This window comes from Hemicordylus capensis, chromosome 4 (genome assembly GCF_027244095.1).
Source record: "Hemicordylus capensis ecotype Gifberg chromosome 4, rHemCap1.1.pri, whole genome shotgun sequence".
Classification (NCBI taxonomy): domain Eukaryota; kingdom Metazoa; phylum Chordata; class Lepidosauria; order Squamata; family Cordylidae; genus Hemicordylus; species Hemicordylus capensis.
Window position 1 is genome coordinate 302,462,826 of NC_069660.1, and position 22,013 is coordinate 302,484,838.

At 45.0% G+C, this 22,013-nt stretch overlaps 1 protein-coding gene across 1 annotated transcript in view; it reads left to right on the forward strand.

Moving 5' to 3' along the window:
- Positions 1-22,013, forward strand: part of FER1L6 (fer-1 like family member 6) — a 160,139-nt gene that overhangs the window by 22,218 nt on the left and 115,908 nt on the right. Inside the window, exons 2-6 of the mRNA XM_053245966.1 lie at positions 7,904-7,986; positions 11,551-11,680; positions 15,889-15,943; positions 16,046-16,177; positions 16,589-16,651. Of these exons, the coding sequence (XP_053101941.1) occupies positions 7,904-7,986; positions 11,551-11,680; positions 15,889-15,943; positions 16,046-16,177; positions 16,589-16,651 (463 nt within the window). The remainder of the gene's footprint in view (positions 1-7,903; positions 7,987-11,550; positions 11,681-15,888; positions 15,944-16,045; positions 16,178-16,588; positions 16,652-22,013) is intronic.

Here is a 22,013-nt window from a genome sequence, read left to right on the forward strand (position 1 = left end):
GGGAAAACGGCGCCCGGGGCAAGCACTGAAATGCCCCCCCGCCCCCCCCAACATACTACATTATACTTAGGTTTTTCCTCACAAGCGCCCGCCGCCGCCAAGCCAGGCCACTGACTGGCCGCCAGGCGCCAGCAAAGCAATGGGGGGGGTGTGGGCAGCACAGAAGGGACCGCTCGTGGGGGAGGGGGCGCCGACACGCTCCCTTGACTGCTGCAGCGCTGCTGCACTGAGCAGGAAACATTTGTATTAACAAAAAATAAATAATAATAATAAATATTTTTTGTCATGGTGGCGCCCCCCACGTGACCAGAAAAGATGGCGCCCGGGGCACGTGCCGCCCCTGCCCCCCCTATAGTTACGCCTCTGCGCTACGGACTATAAGACGCACCTTAATTTTAATCCAGTTTTTCAGAGTTTTAACATATTAAACTGTTAAAACACATAAGACGCACCTGAATTTTGGCGGATATTTTTCGAGGAAAAAAGTGAGTCTTATAGTCCATAAAATACGGTATATGGGGGAAAGCATTGCTGGATAATATAGTGCTATATGAAATGCTGTGTGGAACTGCAGAGTTAATTCTGTTTCCCAGTGATTGATTGTGAAAGGGCAATGCCTTGGCAGTGCAAAAACAGTTGCTTCCCTCATGTGGAAGCAAACCTGTATCATGTGAAATATCATAACATGAGTAGGAAGATGAAGCATTTTGTTCCATTTTCTGTTTGCACTTTTTTTTGGTACTCTTAAAATCCAAAGCTTCTAGCAGAGCTGAGGAAAGTTAATGTTTGCACTGTCAGCAGCCTCTCTGTTCTAGGACTGTGTTTGCAGTTCTGACTAACCCATCACTTAGCAGTAAATAAATCTCAAACACAGATATGAGATGGGGAAAGTGTTCAGAATGTAGAAGGCAGCCCTGAAGGGAGGCATTTTTCAGAGAGATGGAGTCCTCTGAGAGCACTCCGCAATCCCACAGGTAACCTGAAAGAATACTCAAGAATTATTTGAAAGAATTATTTGACGTTTGTTTTAAAATTAAGATTGTAAGTCTCTGCTTCTTTATTTTGGAGTAAATTCCATCAAACTCAGTAGGAGGACTTACTTTTAAGTAGGCTTGGCTCCCCACTTTTGCTGCTTCATAAGCTCTCTCATCATTATGGTCCCAATCCAGGGACACAAACTGCTTATCACTGCTATCGACTTGGATTTAAAATCTAATCTGCATGCTTGGATTGCCACTACTAGATAGAGGCATGTTTACTGGTGGGTGAGCGAGTGGGTATCTGCTGAATTGATACCTAGTATTGTATGAATTGTTATGATACAGTAATGCTGTTGTGATGGCAACATTGGGGGTATCCCATGTATGCTGCTCTGAGCTTCTTGGGGAAAGGGCAGGCTATAAATGCAAATAATAAATAAGATAGTAGTGGCTATTTCCTGCCAAATCTGCCTACTTACCTGGCTTAATAGTTATTTGAGAACTGCATCTCAGAACCTTGCATGCATGTCCTGGGATTTGTGATTCTTCTGAACGTATTGATATTTGATGAGTGATACGTTCATATGAAAAGTACATGTGACATCTCTCAATATGAAAATGCATATTATGAGGGGATTTTTAAAAGCGTGAATGATTCATACATTCTACATTGGTGGTTGGACCTCAACTATACTGATGCAGCCTGCATAGAAGTATTGGTCATGCAGCAGGGTTATATACAGCAACCTTACAAGGTGCCTAGGCCAGGCCTGCAGCAGGGTTTCTCCGAGTACAAACTAAGGGAGGGAGAGGTTATTGGTTAGGTTGTACTTAACAGGGCAGTGAGCAGATAATTCACTACATCTGGAAGTAAACGCTTTGACAGAGCATGCTATTGGGCAACTTCACACGTAGCTTTACACCTGAGCTTGCTGTGAGGTGCTGAAGCCCTGGGAAAGTACATGCACCCCCAGCTTCTGGTGCAGGGAAGGCTATGCCGAATTTGGGCATGCCACACCTCCCCAAAGCAGTTACTGTATAAGTCCCACTGAGGCAAAGAAGATATGTACAATATGACCATGGAAGGAAGCTCTATTAATGGCTACTGGTCTTGATGCCTATAAGCTTTCTCCAGGGTTAGAGGCAGGATGCTTCTGAATATCAGTTGCAGGGGAGCAACAGCAGGAGATGGGACATGCCTTCATCTCCTACTTGTGGGCTTCCCAGAGGCTTCCGTGGGCTTGTGTGGGAAACAGGCGCGGAGCGAGGCTGCCGGTGGCCCATGTTCGGCCGCCGCCCCGGTCCCCTGCCCCCCACCCTGTGTCTGATATGAGACTCAGGCGGCTGGCTAGCCATGCCCCCGTATCTGATGTCAGGTGTGTGTGGGGGGCGTGCTCTCCCTCCCGAACGGAGCCGTGTGGCCCCATTTGAAAGAGAGATTAGCCTGTGGTGCGTTGGGCAGCGTGGGCTGGAGTCACACTCCCTGCCTTTTAAAGGCAGGGAGAGCCGTTCCAGCCATGCTGCCAACGCAGCGTGGGCCGATCTCCCTCCCAATCGGGGCCACGCAGCCCCATTTGGGAGGGCGATTGGCCCCGCTAGTTTGGCAGTGAGGCCAGGAGTGGCTTTCCCTGCCTTTAAAAGGCAGGGAGAGTAATTCCAGCCGCACTGCCATAGCAGCACGGGCCAATTTCGGTCCCAAACGGGGCAGTGTGGCCCTGCTTGGGAGCGAAATAATGCCCGTGTCTGGGGTCACGAGGCGCAGCCCAGGTTCTTTGGACCCATTCGCCCAATGGTGGCTCTGCCCCGGTGGGAAACAGGATGCTGGACTAGCTAGGTGTTGGGCCTGATCCAGCAAGGCTGCTCTTACATTCTTAACAATGTCTCCTATGGCACATTAAAGACTGACACATTCACAGCATGTGGTTTTGTGGACTAGAGTTCATGTTAAATAAATTTGTTAGCCTTTAAGGCATCCTAAGGCACAGTTTTTGCTACAACAGACTAATATGGCATTGGCTATGTCTATGGAAGAAACAACTATGGAAGATACCTGTCGTCTGTTCTTTTTTTCTGCACCAAGACCAACAACAGTTTTAATGATGGGCTTTAGTATAATGTGATATTATATACTATTATTTTACTGTTATAGAACCTGACCATCCATTTGGGGATTCGGTTGTGTGCCAAAGGCACTTCTGTCCCTCAGGACAAAGTTACTCTGGAGGATTCAAAAGCTGACCATTTCTGATCTAGATTTAGTGCATCACAAAAGCCCTATTCACACATTATGGATAACACTAGTACAATATGTGTACAATGTACACAGGTACAGATCTGTATGCAGATACAGTTATTCACATGTTATGTTGAACGCAGGTACAGCAGTACACATGCTATCTGTACCATGCATTTGAGGTACCTGTATCCAGGTTCACTTTCAAAACAGACACAGGTACTGTACAGTCATTCACACAAAAACATGTATAAGTGAACATATGAGTATAAGTGTGTGCAATTATCTGAACACAGGTAGAACATAATGTCTGAATAGAAGTAAAGTCTCGCCACATCAAGTTTATCCTTGGCATCATCTACCAAAGTTTGTCTAGCATGTTGTTTCATTTGCATGGTGCTGCTTTTATGTAGTTTGTCTTTACAAGACCCCGTGAGGGTGGTTGCTATGATTTCCCTTCTGCAGATGTGGAAACTGAGGCTGGAATATGATCACTGGATGAAGAAATACATGACTGACCCCTGAATATCTAGATCCAGGTCCATTTCAATAGTGAACTACACTGGTTTAGTTAAGAATATGTACAGCACAACCTTACCCTATGCATGTTTACTCAGAATTAAACCCTACTGAGTTCTATGGGAATCATTCCCTAGTAACTGTGTTTAGGATTGCAGCTCTAGGTGCATTAGAACATAAAACCAGCCCTGCTGGATCAGGTCCAAGGCCTAGCTAGTCCAGCATCCTGTTTCACCTAGTGGCCTACCAAATGCCTCTAAGAATCCCACAAGCAAGAGGTGAGGGCATGTCCTTCATCTTGCTGTTGCTCCCCTGCAACTGGTATTTAGAAACACCTTGCCTCTGAGGCTGGGGGTGGCCTATATAGCCACTAGACTAGTGGCCATGGATAGACCTGTCCTCCATGAATTTGTCTAACTGCCTTTAAAGCCATCCAAGCTAGTGGCCATCACCACATCCCATGGCAGAGAATTCCATAGATTACTTATGCACTGTGTAAAAAAAGTACTTCCTTGTATTGGTCCTAAACTTCCTAGCCTTCACTTTCATAGGATGACCCCTGGTTCTAGTGTTGTGAGAGAAGGAGAAAAAATTCTCTCTGTCCACTCTCTCTATTCCATGCATAATTTTATACACCTCTTATCATGTCTCCCTGTAGTTGCCTCTTTTCCAAACTAAAAAGCCCCAGGTGTTGTAGCCTTGCCTCATAAGGAAGGTACTCCAGGTCCCTGAACATCTCGGTTGCCCTCTTCTGCACCTTTTCCAGTTTTACATGTCCATAAGATACAGTGAGCAGAACTGCATGCAGTACTCCAGATGTGGCCACACCATAAATTTGTATAAGGACATTATAATATTAGCATTTTTATTTTCAGCCCCCTTCCTAATGATCCCTAGCATGGAATAGGCCCCTTTTCACAGCTGCCACGCATTGGGTCAACACTTTCAACGAGCTGTCCACCACGACCCCAAGATCTCTCTCCTGGTCAGTCACTGACAGCTCAGACCCCATCAGTGTATGTGTGGAGGTTTTCTGCCAAGTAAATAAATAAATAAATATGCATCACTTTACACTTGCTTACATTGAACCACATCTGCCATTTTGTCGTTAGACTTGGGCAAATTGATTTCCGTTTTGCTCATAGGGATTACCCTTCCGTCCAGCCGGTTCCTAGGCTGGGAGGAGTCATGGCCCTTACACCATAAGAACATAGGAAGCTGCCATATACTGTCAGACCATTGGTCCATCTAGCTCAGTATTGAATTCACAGACTGGCAGCGGCTTCTTCAAGGTTGCAGGCAGGAATCTCTCTCAGCCCTATCTTGGAGATGGTGCCAGGGAGGGAACTTGAAACCTTCTGCTCTTCCCAGAGCGGCTCCATCCCCTGCAGGGAATATCTTACAGTGCTCACACTTCTAGTCTCCCATTCATATGCTACCAGGGCAGAACCTGCTTAGCTAAGGGGACAAGTCATGCTTGCTACCACAAGACCAAAGCCATGTCAGTTCCTGTTTTTTATCTCTTTCTTCCACTCTGAGTCTGACATTTTGGGGCATGACAAAATCAAAGAATATTGGGAACTGTCAATTATATATGGACAATGACTATTTTCAAGTCAAAAGCAGCGCTTTCAAGGGATATGAAACGGGCCCTGAAAAAAACTCCTCACTATTATCCTTTCTCAATGCTGTTTGCAGGTTGCTGCTGCTTTGACACAAAAGTGTTGCTTTTTCTTCTTGCAATGATCTCGGCCATTGCCCTTATCCTCTTTATCATGGAGGATAAGTCTATCAATGGCTACTAGTCCTGATGGCTATAGGTTACCTCCATGTTCAGAAGCAAGATGCCTCTGAATACCAGTTGCAGGGGAGCAATGGCAGAAGAGGGGCCATGCCTTCATCTCCTGGCTGTGTGGCTTCCCAAGGCATCTGGTGGGCCACTGTGGGGAACAGGATGCTGGACTAGATAGGCTTTGGGCCTGATCCAGCAAGGGTCTTCTTATCTGGTTCCATTGCCTTGCTGTATCATATTTGGCTATGTGACAATGCCACTGAGGGCAAACGAAGCCAATTCAGAGTGAGAGCAATGATCCCTATATTGTACCACCCTCGCTGTGGAGTGGGGTGTAGTAGCTGCCAATGGAATGGCTGTCCAGAGAGAGGGGAGCCCAGCCACTACCAGGCAGTTTCAGCACTTCCCTACTTTCTGTGTTGTGGTAGTTCTATTATTGCTGGTTATTACCCCACACCATGTGTGTCCACTTTTGAGCCTCCTATTTAAAAAAATAACAACAACACAAAAACCTTCACAGTTTTTGAAAAAGGTTTTTGTGAAAAGTCTATCCCACACTCCATAAAGATATATATGTTGTGACCATAACCTGTGTGATTATATAGACTATAATCACACAGGTTATGGTCACAACCTGTGCAAGTGCCCTAGTATGTTAATTCTAAATAAGGCTTAGAATTGTGAGATATTTCCTTATGAAGACAAAGATTTGAAGGAGGGAAAAATTAAATATAATCCAGTTTTCAGTAAGACTGATGTATCTACCAAGTCCTGTAGCTCCTGAAGCAGATTTTTACAGGCTTGTTTTAAAATTGAACTTCCAACAGCAATCATCCATTTGCTGGGAGAAATACAAGATACAATCAGGCCGCATCTGTGGATGTGGCAGCATCTTAACTGGAAAGATATATAGATCAGGAGGCAAGTTAGCTCAAAAGCATTAAGCTGCAACAATGAAGGCTAAAGGTGCAATCCAGTGCTGTTCAGAGTGTGATGCAAGAGCAGAGGTGTACTTAGATAATTTTGGAGCCTGGAACTAAAGGCCTTTGGAGGCCCCCTTCCCCTGCAAATTAAGCATCATTGTGCTCTGCCGGACTACCACACCACCCGGGACAGACTAATTGGGGTCCCCAGGAGCTGTGGAGATCCTGGACTTTGGCCCCAAAGTCCAGGGGTAAGAGTGCCTCTGTGCAAGAGGTGTTTGAGAATAGGGGAACATAAGGAACATAGGAAGCTGCCATATACAGAGTCAGACCATTGGTCTATCTAGCTTAGTATTGTCTACACAGACTGGCAGCAGCTTCTCCAAGGTTGCAGGCAGGAATCTCTCTCAGCCCTATCTTGGAGAAGCCAGGGAGGGAACTTGAAGCCTTCTGCTCCTCCCAGAGCAGCTCCTTCCCCCAAGGGGAATATCTTACAGTGCTCACATGTGGTCTCCCATTCAAATGCAACCAGGGCAGACCTTGTATAGCTAGGGAGACAAGTTAACAACAGAGGTCATGGCAGTACAGATTTTAAAAGCTTGTAGAACCCCACTGTGTGTAGAACAAATTGCAGCATCATAATACTACTTCTCCAGAATAAGCACATACATTCTGTTCCAAACATACTCACGTGCCCTTGAGTATATTATTGACCCTTGAGTATAATATTATGAACATGAGCATATTGGGACTCTGCGCAGCTGCTACTCACACTGGAAGAAGCAGGCATGTTCCCAGTCAACCCATCTGTGTATCTTCTAGTTTAGCCTTAAGTAGGGTTCCGCTTAAGGCCAAACCAGATGATACTTGATTGGGTTGCCTGATTGGGGACCACATGTCTATTATTTCTTTCCATGTGAATAGGGGCCATGCAGGGCTCAAATCTAGCTTGGGGTGGCAATGAAGGGAGGGCCCTTTAACATTTTGCTGTAGTTGAAGTCCTGGATTGCCCGCCCTCATAGGGCAATCCTGGGATGGGATATCTGCATCAGGAGGAAAGGTCCCATTGGTTCCCATGGTTCTGACTCCGTAAAAGGTGGCTTTGTGTGTTCACAACTATGATCAAATGATGCCCCACTGTCTGTTCACTGGAAATCTTATTCAGCTACCCTTCTTGTTTCAGATTTCACCTGCCATTAGCTACATGCTTTCAAACCTATTTTCTTAACCATGTGGACTAGAAACTTACTTTTAAAAGAAAGAAACCAAAGGCGGTCTTCCTATCTTGCGCCCAACAGGACAGCCTGCACTTTTTCTGTACTTGTGCATAATTTTAATATACACACTGCCCTGCCCAAGTGCAGCACCCCGTTAAACAAATTCAGTTCTGAATGTCAAGGAATCGAAGCTTGCTAATAATATTTCTATAGCTGTTTATTTCTATTTGTTTTTGCAGAAAAGGATTGTTTGCTGGGATAAAGCTGAAGAAGAAGAAGAAAGGAGAGAAGGGGTTAACGATTGCAAACAAAGGAGCAGTGGGTAAGACCTACTAGGTCAATATTACAGCTGGTTAGAATGGAGGACAAGTGTGAGATGATGATGCTATCCTTAATGTCACAGGGCAATTGTTCAGGCGGACTCCAGAAATAAGTGATAAAGTGAGCAATGTGTGCTGTGTTTGTCCTAATGAAACATGAACTCAGACTACTTAGGGTGCTTCCAGGTGGAAGTTTTTTTCAAATATCATGTGCACTGTGTAGAATCCAGAGGAAAGAGTTGTGATCGAGGACAACACAGTGGATTTGAATCAGGAATATTAATGGTTTTATGTAAAAGTAAAGTATGCCATCAAGTCGATTTAGACTCCTGGTGCCCACAGAGCCCTGTGGTTTCCTTTGGTAGTATACAGGAGGGGTTTGCTATTGCCATCTCCCACACAGTATGAGATGATGCCTTTCAGCATTTTCCTGTATTGCTGCTGCTCAATATAGGTGTTTCCCATAGTCTGGGGAACATAACAGTGGGGATTCAAACCAGCAACCTTCTTCTTATTAGCCAAGCATTTCCCCGCTGCGCCACTTAAGGTGGTTACAGATGATGCTAACCCCTGCTAACTGGGCAAAGAGGCACCTTTTACCATGGTGATTCTCTTTATTTAGCAGGGGGAGAATAACTGGCCCTATCCACCCCCAGCACAGTACTTCCAGTGACTGTTGCTGGTGTCTATCTTGTGTTTCTTTTTAGAATGTGAGCCCTTTGGGGACAGGGATCCATCTTATTTGTTTATTGTTTCTCTTTGTAAACCACCCTGAGCCATTTTTGGAAGGGCGGTATAGAAATCGAATGAATGAATAAATAAATAAAAATAATAAATACAGCTTTATGAGATAGATATTAATTGCAGAGAGGCAAGTGCAGCCTGTGTTCAGTGCTCTTGCTGCTGGCCTTTTTAAAACTCACCCCTTTACTCCAGGACTGGAATAAAAGTAACTAAAGCACCATTCAAAAGCTGGCCTGGATCAAGGAATGGATTTTTAAAAAACACCACACACTGAACCAGCGAGCCGGATACGGCAAGCCTCAGGGCGTCTGGACTATTTCCCAAGCTGCTTTCCGCCAGCTCAGGCCCACTTCCTCTCTGCAAGCAGCAGCATGGGAGCTGCTTCCGCAGGATGCTGTCCCCTATTGCACAGAAGCACGTGTGAATAGCATGACCAAGTGGACACGACTGATCACATGGACCATCCTCGCCCTGCTGGCACCCCACCGGGAGGGAATGTGATGACTGTGTTCTGGGGTCATCTTTGGGCTTAATTTGCGGGGGAGGGGCATTGGGAAGAAAGGAGGGCCAAACCAACGTACTTTTTCAACGGCGTGATTTTTCATCTGCTGTTGCTAGTGTGGCAGCAACACGACAGTGACGGTGGTCCTCCCAGTGACTGGTGGCTAGCAGCCGCCATTTTATTCCCAGAATGTCCCTTTTGAATAACTCTCCTATATCATCATGCAGCATTGTTCACAAGGGGCATTCTGGGGGGCGTGGTGGGTGGGGAGAATGACAGCTGCTAGCCACCAGCTGCCAGAATGGCCACTGCTGCTGTAATTTGAAACACCTCCCCCTATTGTCCCCATTTGCCCTCCAGTCTCCAAAATGTCCTTCTGTCTTCCCCAGTGGGGGTGGGGGTAGGGAAGGGCGGTGGTGGATTGTCTGCTGTTGCTGCTCATCCCTACCCTAGCAATGGCAGACAACCCTTCTCTGAAGGACACCTTGCCAGCCACTCCTGATATTCCCTAAAAATATGCAACGACAGGAGACTGTTGCATGCGCATTAGGACACACTCTCAGGGTGAAGACAAATGCAACATTTTAAGGCAGTGGGGCTGATCCAAAAGATTTGGGGGTGGGTTTCAATACAGGTGGCCCTCGTTATCCACGGGGGGTCCATTCTCGCCTACAACCACGAGACCATGAGTGAATGGGAATGGAGGGGATACGTTTCTCACAGTGAAAAAACAGCAAAATAAAAGGAGGGAAGAGGCAGAAATAAGTGAAATAACATACCGTGTCATGCTCTGCAGGTCTCCAGCTGTCCAGTAATGCCCCTCCAAACCCTCAATTCCACTGATTCTCCACGAAAAAGCGTGAGATTTTTTTAAATTTTTAAAATCGGCAAAATGGTGGCCGGAAATGACCTCAGAGGTCATTTCTGGCCACCCAGGGACTGCAGACATGCAAATTTCCACTATTTTTGTATCTGTGAATAACGAGGTCGGGACACGAAACCGCGAGTGCCGGGACAGCAGATGAGGGCCACCTGTAAATTATTCATGTTGGATCCTTTATTTATTTATTTATGCTATCATATTTATATACCGCCTGAAATCTATATCTTATTTGATCTAAGCTAGTATTCCAGAACAACTTAATACTTTACACATGTTGTGTGTGTGTGTGTGTGTGTGTGTGTGTGTGTGTGTGTGTACAGTGAACACACATATGTGGGGAGCAAAACTACACCTCTAGTGCCATCCCTACCCATGCACTGACATAACTGTTGAACAAGCCTACATGTATACAAGCTGCACTTTTGACAAGATTCCTGATCATGTAGACAGAGCCGATGCATGTACCATCTATATGAATGTAAGCTCTTGCACAAATTCTGCTTTGGCAATTACCTTGCCAAAGAGGCAAGATAAGAGCCAGCAGGTGAGAATGGGCATGATCCCATTCCCTCTCTCCACTCCACGTTCACATATTTAACATGCATATAATCCTAATTTTTGCAGGCTAATGCATTTCAAGTCTTCTGCTGGCCTTATGAGCTAGAAGGCATTCTGAGAAGAAGCAGAGAATAATACATTTCTCTTTAGATTCAGTTAATAAAACTCTTCAGTGTTGTTTGGGTATTTAAAGCTTCAAGACTTTGGCTGACATCCAGACAAAGTTACTCAATAGTACTACTCAGGAGTTCTCTAAAGAGAACTACCTTTGCGTTATCTATGAGGGTCATAGCAACATAGGAAGCTGCTTTATACTGAATCAGACCATTGGTCCATCTAGCTCAGTATTGTCTACACAGACTGGCAGCAGCTTCTCCAAGGTTGTAGGCAGGAGTTTCTCTCAACCCTATCTTGGAGATGCCAGGGAGGGAACTTAGAACCTTCTGCATGATGTTCTCCCCATAGGGGCCTCATCCTCTGAGGGGAATATCTTAAAGTGCTCAAACATGTAGTCTCCCATTCAAATGCAAACCAGGGTAGACACTGCTTAGCAAAAGGGATGATTCATGCTTGCTACCACAAGATGCTACTAGATGCCACTGCAGACTGGGATGTATGAAGCCTGTGACTTTGCCCTTTATTTGCTAATTTATTGCCATATACTAGCAATAAAGGTGGTCAAATACATAAATAAATAAGACCAGCTCTCAGTCCTAGTGCACAGAAACATAACACTGGCAATAAAGGTCGTATGCGAAGAATATCCGCTAGCAATTTCTTAAAGGGGTTTGTACATCCCTTCTGTCAAGCAAACAAGTAAACCTTTACACAATGTGTTCACAGATGACTAATTTATTTCCCCCCTGCCCCATTGGTTAGGTGACCATGAAGATACTGAAAGCCTGCACCAAGAGTTTCCTGGTGGTCAAGATGGAGATGATGGGGAAACTATGTATGATGACGCTGCCTCTACCAGTAGCTTTGGTGCCTCAGGGCCATGGAAGAAGAGGTATTGTGACACTGGATCACAAAATGGCTGCCTAATCTCCTCTCTTGACAAAGGCAGTGCTCTTGTCAACATAGTCTGTGCTGGAGATTCTGCCTACCTGAGAGAGTTTCTCTTGAGCCGTGTTCAAGATACCCGATATTATCTAGTACAAGTTTCTGCACACATCTATACGTTTTTGTGTGCATGGCTGTACCAGTGTTCATGTTAAAAGTGAACTGGGGCACAGAGCCCCTGAAATGCAGGATAGATATAGGAAGTGTATCTGTGTTCAACATTTATTTATTTATTTATTTAATACATGTCTAAACCGCCCCATACAAAAGTCCCTGGGCGCTTCACAATCTAAAAACAACCATTAAAACATTAATGCAATTAAAACAATTTAAGATACCAATAAAAACTCTAAAACCCGAAGCTTTAAAACTATAAACTCAAAGACTGGCTAAACAGGTATGTTTTCAGTTCCTTCTTTACAACATTCAGAGAAGAGAAAACTCTAATTTCATTAGTAAGCACATTCCAGAATTCCAGGGATACTCTAGAAAAGGCCTAGTTTCAAGTCGGCACCAACTGAGCCGGTGGCAACTGCAATCGGACCTCCCCAGATAATCTTAATAGGCGGCAGGATTGATGAAGAAGAAGGTGATCTCTTAAATACCTCGGACCCAAGCCATTCAGGGCTTTATAGGTAATAACCAGCACTTTGTATTTCACCCGGAAACCTATTGGCAGGGGCAGCCAGTGTAGTTCTTAAAATGGGTGTAATGTGATCTCTTTGGGCAACCCTGGAGACCAACCTGGCTGCTGTATTCTGTACTAACTACAATTTCCAAAATACATACAAAGCTAGCCCAATGTAGAGCTCATTGCAGTAGTCAAGTATAGATGTTACCAGCATATGCACCACTGTTTTAAGGTTGTTTATCTCCAGAAATGGACGTAGCTGGCATATCTGCCAAAGCTGATAGAAAGCACTCCTGGCCACTGCCTCAGTCTGAGAGCTCAGAGAGAGGTTCGGGTCCAGAAGGACTCCCAGACTACCTACATCCGTAGAGTCGCCACCAACCGAGCTGGTGGCAACCACAACCAGCTTGGTGATAACGTGTGAACAACTGTACCTGTGTACAGATCTGTGCCTGTGTGCACTGTAAAAACTCATTTTACAAAGCCCTAAGCCCTCTTCAGATGTTATGAATGTTGCAGGTGCTAACGAGGTCAAAAACAGGGAGGAGGTTTGATTGACTGGATGAGATTGCAGCTCATGGAATTGCCATTGAACACACTTATGGCACCTCCCCCTTCAGACAAACAGCACTGTAAGCATGTTTGTTGGGCGCCAGGGGGTGATTGGCAGTGGGGCTTCCTCCCCACTTTTGCCCTCGTAAGTATGAGTGCCTGCAGTGCTCATAAGATCTGAAGAGGGCTCTATTCAGATGTGATTGAAAAGATGCTGTACTCGCGCACAGTGTCTAGAGTGGGGCCAGAAGCCACATCCCTTCTGTCACTCACCTCTCACAGCACTCTGCTCATGGTTACAGCATCATTTGTCTGAAAGAGGTGAACACTGTATCCATTATGGCCAGTGTTTCTGTGATGGGGAGGCTGGGTTATCCCTGCCTCCTGATCATGGAAACGCCGGCCATCACAGACATGGCGTTCTCCTCTTCAGACAAACGCTGCTGTAACTGTCTGTGGCATGCTGTTGGAGGTGAATGACAGGGCCAGAGTAGAACTTTCGACACCACTTTAGACGCTGTACACAAGCACAGCACCTTCGCTCATTTCGGAATAGGGCTTGATTGTTGAACATAGTGCAACTAGGACTTTGATCTCTGTCTCTGTAATGCAGCTGGATGTACTTGCCAGCAAAATATTAGCCCTGCTCACATGTTGTGTTCCACTCATGCCATCGGTGCATAGCGTACACAGCTACAGATCTGTATGCATGTACAGTTATTTACTGTTATGTTGAATGTACATACAGCAGTACATTTCCTATCTGTATCCTGCTTTTGCGGGGGCCTGTACCCAAGTTGTGTACAGACACCTGAACGTATATACAAATTGATGTCTGATTAGGGCTGTTGTCACAAGGCAAAGTGTTACCAGGTGTAAGTCGGGGGTAGAAGAGAATGATGGCTGGGGGTGGGGGGGAGAGCCAGGAACAAGCCCTACCAGGCATGACATGGGCAGTAATTGCTAGAGATTATCAAAGGCCTCCTAGGGCAAAAAATAGATCCCTGAATTTGATTCAACCATCAATGTTGTCGGCAGACAGGCAGCTGCTGACTTCAGTGAAAAATGGATTAAGCCACTAGTTACAAAAGTAAACATACAATCATCGTTCTCATATGCCAGAGACAGACTGAGAGCATGCAGTGAAGTCAGACATATATCTGGATAACAAGCAGACTTGAATCTAACAGCCTTCCTTTTTCTCTGCGGGCTAATTGACACAATTCGAAGAGTCGCCCTGTGTGACCTCAGTATTTGGAAATAATCCCCATACAGCAAAATGTGCTGTCAAGATGCAAGCCTGATGATCCTCAGGATGTCTTGCCAAGTCAAAATGGACTCCACCTTTTGCCATCCAGCTTTTTCAGTGGAGAATTCAGGCATGGTGAGGGGTGAATTTGCTGCCAGTAGTGTGGCTACAGCTGACAGCTGGCACTTTCCCCCCAGAATGCTCCTCCAGGCAATGTTCTGTCATTGCCTAACATCAGTTGAGTGGCATTCTAGGAAAAATTGCAGCCAGCTACTACCACCAGTGGCAACAGTAGGGAAATGGGGAAAGGGGTAAGTAATTTCATCCCCGTTGACAAAATGTGATGAAATTCCTCCCCTCTTCACCCAAATGTTTTCTTACAAGTTATGGCCCAGCACTAGCTAGACCAGCAAGGAATCTTAATAAGCCATACCAGATCATGTGATACTCCCCAATTTTTACAAAAACTTCAGAATCAGACGTTCACTGGCCTGGGCAACTAGGAGGCCCGCTCTTGCCGGCTGCATATCAGTCCTGTCCTGTGTTGGCATAGGAACAGTTCTTAGAATGCTCCGTGTCACTTGAAAATATGTCCCTGAGAGTTGCATAGTCCTCGGGGACATATTTTTGTGTGACACTGGGCATTTCTGGAGCCAGAGCAAAGTGCTTAAATTTACTCTCCCCCACTGCATTCTTGACACTATGCAGCTTGGAAAGCTTTCTAAAGTGTAGATGTGCTATCTTCTGGGTGTGCCCATGCTCAGTTGCTCTGGGTTTCTACCACTGTGTATTAAAAATTAATCTTTATAATCTTCACAGAAGTAACTATTTCCATTTTATTGGTAAGAAATTGAGGCCAAGAGACTGTTTATTGCTTACATTCTCCAATCTGGGATATGAATGCAAGCTTTCCCATTCCAGTTCTCACAAACCTGGGGACATTAAACAGCCTTATGCTGGTCATGTTCATATGTAATGCAGAACATTAGGTGTGAATATGGACCCAATGGAACTGCAGTTCTGCTCCCCTCCTTCCCCTGCCTGAATTTGGATGTAACAGAGAGGAGATGGAACTAGCTGTGCAGGCTTCCTTCTTGCATGAAGGACAGCCCATACAGCCAATCACAGCCGGAGAGAGGGAGGAGCTTTCTCTCTCAACTCCGGTTTCAGATAGCCAAGCCTGCAGTTCTGCGTTCAGATGGTGGCTGTTAACCTCGAGTAGGAGCAGTGAAACTCACTACAACCCAAGGGTTCAAATTGGAGCCTGGAGAGCAAAACTTCAGGTCGCTCTCTGTGCAGAACCGGAGTTGCATGCATTTGGACGTAGAGGTTTGGCAACCTCTGGCCCCTTTAACTCTGATTTCCCATTACTTGTGAATGGAGTCATTAAATTGGACCACTTGGCCATCTGGCCCAATACCATCAGTGCCAAAACTGGGCACCACACAGTTTTGTGGGATTTCTTCGCTTTTGGCCAATACCATCAGTGACAGGCAACAGTTCTCCAAGGGGTTGAATCTGGAACTTTCTGCATGCAAAGCGTGAGCTCTTCTATTTAGCTATGGGCCTATAACTAGCTCCCAGGATAGCCTAAGTGATCTCAGTGTAGGTAGTGTGGAAATGTGGCAAGCTGAATCACTTTGTGGTTGTTAAAGAATGGGGGTGGGGGAAAATAAACTTCTTAAAGGCTGATACATATTTTTTTGTCCTGTAATGTAAACAGAGCAAAAGTGGAGTCGAAGGTCCATGAAGGGGAGGTGAAATCCCAGAGTTATCAGGTAAAGCACAAAGAATGGTCAGTATCATAATGAAAAACCCAAATCTTCTTCAGTGTTCACAGGTAGGAAAGTACATGAATTTGCTGTGTTCTGCCCTTACAGATTGCTATAACAATCATTGAAGCTCGGCAGCTTGTCGGTGAGAACATTGATCCTGTGGTGATTATAGAGATTGGGGATGAAAAGAAGCAGACAACAGTCAAAGAAGGAACCAATGCACCATTTTACAATGAGGTATGTACCTTTTATTGTGACATGGTGTAGGAATTACTGTTTAAAACGCTATCATGAGATACTGTTAAATGCAGCTAGAATGGAATGGGACAGTTTTTATGTGAATCAGCTTCAGTCTTGCACATGAATTGGTTCTCCTTTCTCTTTCTTTCACTAGTTTGAAAAGGAGCTCCGTTTAATGCAGGGTTGGAAGCCACCTCTCCATATCAAACCACATGTGATAAATGCCTGTGCCTGAACCCATAATTTGGGTTTTATGTTGCATTAACTCACTTCTTTTTTTACTTGCTTTCAAGTTGTGCTTCTAACACCTTTTGAACTTTAATGTTAACTTCCATAGCTTGTTGTTGATAATGATAATAGTACACTAACTTGTATCTGTTTTTTGTTTTGTTTTGTTTCCTCCTTTAGTATTTTGTGTTTGACTTCATTGGCCCCCAAGTGCATCTGTTTGACAAAATTATCAAAATCTCTGTGAGTATTTACATCCTAGTGGGCAATGGTCAGAAATATATGAATAGTTATTGTAAGTATAACAGTCCAGAAAAAAAGAATGGCAGAGATATTTTTCTTTTCTGTATGCCGTGTTTTGTTAAATACTGATTTTATGCTGTTGAGATATGCTGAAAAATGTTTAATAATGTTCAACTTTTATTTTAAAAGACATTTAAACTGTGATTCTAAAATGGTTAGCTGCTGCCAGGAAGTGTTCAGAGAGCAAGGACCAGGAGATGGATGAGAGGCAGAGATTTTGCACTTATGCAGAAGAGATTAGCCTTACAAGTATGGACCTGCAACAAAATGTTGCAGTATATCTCTGGTGTGCATGTGTTACCTAAGCCTGTGCCTAAGCAGAGTGAACATTTTAGGCATTTATCCTAATCCTCCCTTAGAAGTAGAAGGGGTCTTGACGGACCCCTTGTTCTTCAAACTGAGAAATTTCTTGCTCTTTTTCTAGTCGTCCTTTCCCACTTCCTTATTACTGAATTCCATTAGCTCTGCCCATCTCGTTGTCTGTTAACTGCCCTCTGAGTCGAAAACATTCCACTCCATTGAGTTACAATGGGGCAGTTTGATGGGGAGAGGTTTCCCTCTTAGCTTTTCCTCTTCAGATTTTTGTGAAACCAACATATCTTCAGGTTACCTCAAGTCTGTTGGTACCTCTCGAGTGCTCCGTCCATAAGGATCATAATATTTCCAGGTCTTTTGGAAATAGATGTATTTAACATTTGTACAAATGCAAATCTCTTGATATAAATATAAAAATGATCTGGCCATTTTGTACAAATTATTTGCTTATGCATTTTTAACATTGCAGTCAACTATAATTAGAATCATCAATTTCCAAGTCAATCTTTAAAAGATTTGGTTCCTGTGTTATGTTTTCTACTCTTACAGGAGCATTTCTTACTTTCTGTAGTCCAATTGCCATCAGATTGTAAATGCCGGATTTCAGAAAGTAACTAAGTCAGATTCTCAGCCGGTGTAAAAAAAAACTCCCTCTAAAACCCCACAGAAACATGAGTCTCCTTATTGAGGCTCTGGATTTTCATCAGTTGAGCAGGATCTGGCCTTTGACTCCTATGCTCAAGTTACAGCTTTTATAGGAAATGTTAACCTATTACCATGATAATTCACTGTTGTAATAAGCACATTTATTTGAACTGCCTTGGTGCATTTCTTCAGGGATAAAATATTTTGACAGGGGAAAATGGAAAGAACAGGAAAATAAATATGTGCTCAGTGAGAATAAATTGCATTCTCCTAGGCAAAAATCTCTATTCATCTTGCTCTGAATGAAATATGAATCAGACCAAAACACAGTTCTACTATATTCACCCTTCTGCTCACTGGTGGACCAGCCATTAGGATATGAGGAGCTATTTGATAATGATGGGAAGTGATGAGCAGGGCTTAGTTTCACACACATTGACTTAAAATAACTTGCTAAACTTCTGAATGAAGGTGTATAATGCTCAATGCAGAAAGGCAGTCTAAAAATGTAGTAAGTAAATAAATAAATTATACACCTGACATTTCAAGCAAAATGCAGTACATTCACAAGCCTGTACTATTCTGATATTCATCAGTCCGTATGGGATTTGTCTCACAGACCATCCCATTGTCCCAACCCAGAAAGCAAGGACAGAAACTACAACGAGTACCCTCTGGTTTTGGCTGTGCAATTACCTGATAACTTTCCTTCCACTTTTAATATGTTGGCCACATTCACATGTAAAGTGGAACTGCGGGTTCAATGGGCCTGCGGTTCTGCTCCCATCTGAATTCGACGTAACGGAGGGCACTCCCTCTGCAATCAGTCAGTGTGCACTCTGTGCATTTAACGATTGGCCTGCACAGCCAATCATGGCCAGAGGGAGGGAGGAGCTTCCCCCTCAACTCCAATTGAAGAGAATGCAGCCTGTGGTTCCAAATTTGGACACAATGCAGGCTGCATTGAACCTCAGGTTGGGGCGACAAAACTCACTACAACCCGAGGGTTCAAGTTCAAATTGGAGTTCCAGAGATAAAACCTTGGGTCACTCGCGTCGTGGAACCAGAGTTGCACGCATTCAGATGTAATATTTTATTTATTTATTTATTTTATTTTATTTCTATACTGCCCTTCCAAAAATGGCTCAGGGCAGTTTACACAGAGAAATAATAAATAAATAAGATGGATCCTTGTCCCCATAGGGCTCACAATCTAAAAGAAACATAAAACATCGTGTTCTAAGAACATGAGCCACCCAGCATTCAGGAGCCACCATGCTCATCTCCCCATCCCCTCCCTCTCTGGCAACTGGCCAGCCAGCTAGCCACTCACTCACTTGTTCTTGCTGCCCCACTGGCTAGCCAGGCACTTCTGCTGCCTCTGCTCACTGCACCATCCCACTGCTAACCTTACCCCCTGCTTGCCTGGCTCCCAGGCTGGTGGGAAGTGGGGAAGCCGTGAATGGGGCCTTCCCACATCCCACTGGCCCAGAACCAGCTGGGAATGCAGATTTTCCCTGTGTTTGCATTTCCTCCTTCCCAGGAGCCTTGTGAGCTTATATACTACCTATTCAAAAATCTCTAGGGCAAGGCTGCACAACTTTGTCCCTCCTACAGATATTGGACCACAAGTCCCATCATCCCTGGTTATTGGCAACTGTGGCTGGGGATGATGGTAGTTGTAGACCAGGGCCAGAGTTGTTCAGCCCTGCTCTAGGTGGTTTTCAAACTAATTAAACCAGATCAGTTAAAATACCAAAAATAAAACACAAGCCATTAAAAACAAATTAAAACAACCATCAAAGGTCCTGGTTAAAAAGATGTGTCTTTAAAGATGTGTCCTTAAAGGCTAGTACTGAGGGAAAACCTCATTATTTTGGCTGGGAGTGCATTCCAAAGTCTAGGGACAATTATAGAGAAGGCCCAACTCTGAGCTGCTGCCAAACAAGCTGGTGTTTGACAAGCTGTCTGGAGCTCTCTACACAGTGCTGGATTTAGGCACAAGCTAAGTAAGCTACAGCTTGTTATTACTGTCATGCCCTCGAGTCGGTGTTGACTCTTGGCGACCACAGAGCCCCAGGGGCGGATTAAGCTTTTTGCCGCCTTTTGCCTTAAACAAAAAAGGTTTGTCTTTTTAAAAAATACGGTAAAGGTGGGGGGACTTTCTTCTTGCCCACTCCACCCTTGCTGCAGCTGCCACTGCCCACAGAAAGGGGCAGCAAAATTTGAGGAGGTGCAAAATTTGTTGCTCCTAAGATTTTGCCACTGTAGGCAAATGCTTACTCTGCCTCTCCATTAATCCACCACTGCAGAGCCCTGTGGTTGTCTTTGGTAGAATACAGGAGGGATTTGCCATTGCCATTTCCTCCCGCACAGTATGAGATGATGCCTTTCAGCACCTTCCTATATTGCTGCTGCCCGGGATAGGTGCTTCCCATAGTCTGGGAGACATACCAGTGGGGATTTGAACCAGCAACTCTTGCTCCCTAGGCAAGTTACTTCCTCACTGCGCTTAGGGCCTTGCAATACCAAAAAAGGAAAAGGAAGACATTTCAAGTTTTACGTAATTGGTTGAAAAATAAGGGAGAAAGGGAAAGGTGGCTCAAAAACAGACATCATTGTTCTGATAAGACAAAAATATACTTATATGGCTACACAATTATTTATCAAACTTAGTTTATAAGTCTGTGCAGAATTAAATTATATTGAAGTTTTATTAGACCAGGGCCCGGTCTAGACCAATGCCTGTCAACACGGCCACAAGCAGCGTTTGTCTCTTCAGATGAATGCTTCTCTAACCGTGAGCAGAGCAGTGGTGGTGGGTGAGTGATGTGCTGGACCCATTTTTTTCATGTGTCACGCCACTGGTCTCTCCACGGCTGTTTTATGTCTCCCTCTCGCCTCCCCCAGGCAGGGCCTCAGAGTTTTTGAGGGGAGGTGGTTTGGTTCACCCGAGTCCTCCTCCTCCAGGCTCCTTGGGGTCACTGTGGCAGTCTCTCTCCGGAGGCCTCCACCACTCACCCTCCAACTGCCTCTCATCACTGGCTGAGCCTGGCTTAGATCCCTCCCCCCATGCCCCCGCTAATTGGACCTCCGCCCTGCCATATCAGGCTGCTCTCACCCGTATCCCCCTCAGCTGTGCCTCTGTCAGCTGCTGCCTCCTCCCTCCCTCGCCCCCGCCCTTCCTTCCCCCCGGCCCCTCTAGCCCAGCTCCCTGATCTCGCAGCGTCTTGGTTGGCCGCTCGTCGGGCTGCCCTGCCTGGCCACCCGCCATGCCTGGGGCCTCTCTGGCCTTGGCTGCTGAATGAATGTAGGAGCCGGTAAGGCCGGCAGGGACCCCTGCCGGACACATGTTGAGGGGCCTTTTAAGCTTCACATAGTTTAGGGCCTCAGCATGTCATAATCTGGCCCTGTCTCCAGATAACCTTAACAAGCGGTGGTCGGTGGAAATCGTGTAGAAGAAGGCGCTCTCGTAATGCATTATGGGAAGAGTTCTGCTACTGAATATTGCATAATGTGGGAATTGCTTAATGCATAATGTGTGAGTTCTGTTATTGGAAGTCCCATCTTTGTTTTTGCAAAAAGCAACTGGGGAGAGGGCCTGATTAGGAGCAAATGCAAAGGGAGGGGGCCTTATCCCTTTGCTTCTAAGTTCGTACCCCATCCCTTGCTTAAATCACCTCCCTAAAGTGCCTATTAGCTGCAGAGCAGAAAACCTACAGGCCCTGTTATTATGCCCCAAGCCTTCCCCCTCCTTTGTGCCTACAAGTTCCCCCCTTCCATCCCTAATAAGAGTTTTGAATGAGTGTGTTGCGGAGGGTGGGGGCAGAGGGAGACACAGTTTGTCTTGGGGCTGCTGTTCTGGGAGAAAGATCCTAATTGCAGCCACCCCTATGCACAGCTGCTCATTGAAAAAGAAAAAGAATTATGAGTTACAGTCACAGAATTCCAAAGTAACTTCTTGTTTGACCCCAAGGGTCTTTCTAGGCCATTTTTGCATAGTCAGTACATAGTTCATAACAGAAAGGAGGGAGTTCAAAGGCTTTTCCTAAATGCAGCATGGCTTTTCTTAATTATTGTGAGGCATCAAGCAGTATCTGCAGGTAGTTCTTCTATTATAGGTATGCCATGTTTCCCCAGCATTTCTTGGTCGTGCTAGACTGTGACAGAGAGAGAGACAGCGATCAAGAAGTGGTTTCAGTGCTATATATGATGATCACCTTCTCCTTCTGGAAAGGGAAAATGTTCTTGATATGACAGAAATGCTCTTTCTATCGTGTATTGTCCACATGATGAATGGTTGGATCTCTTAAATATGTTTCTTCACTCAGAACATGTGATT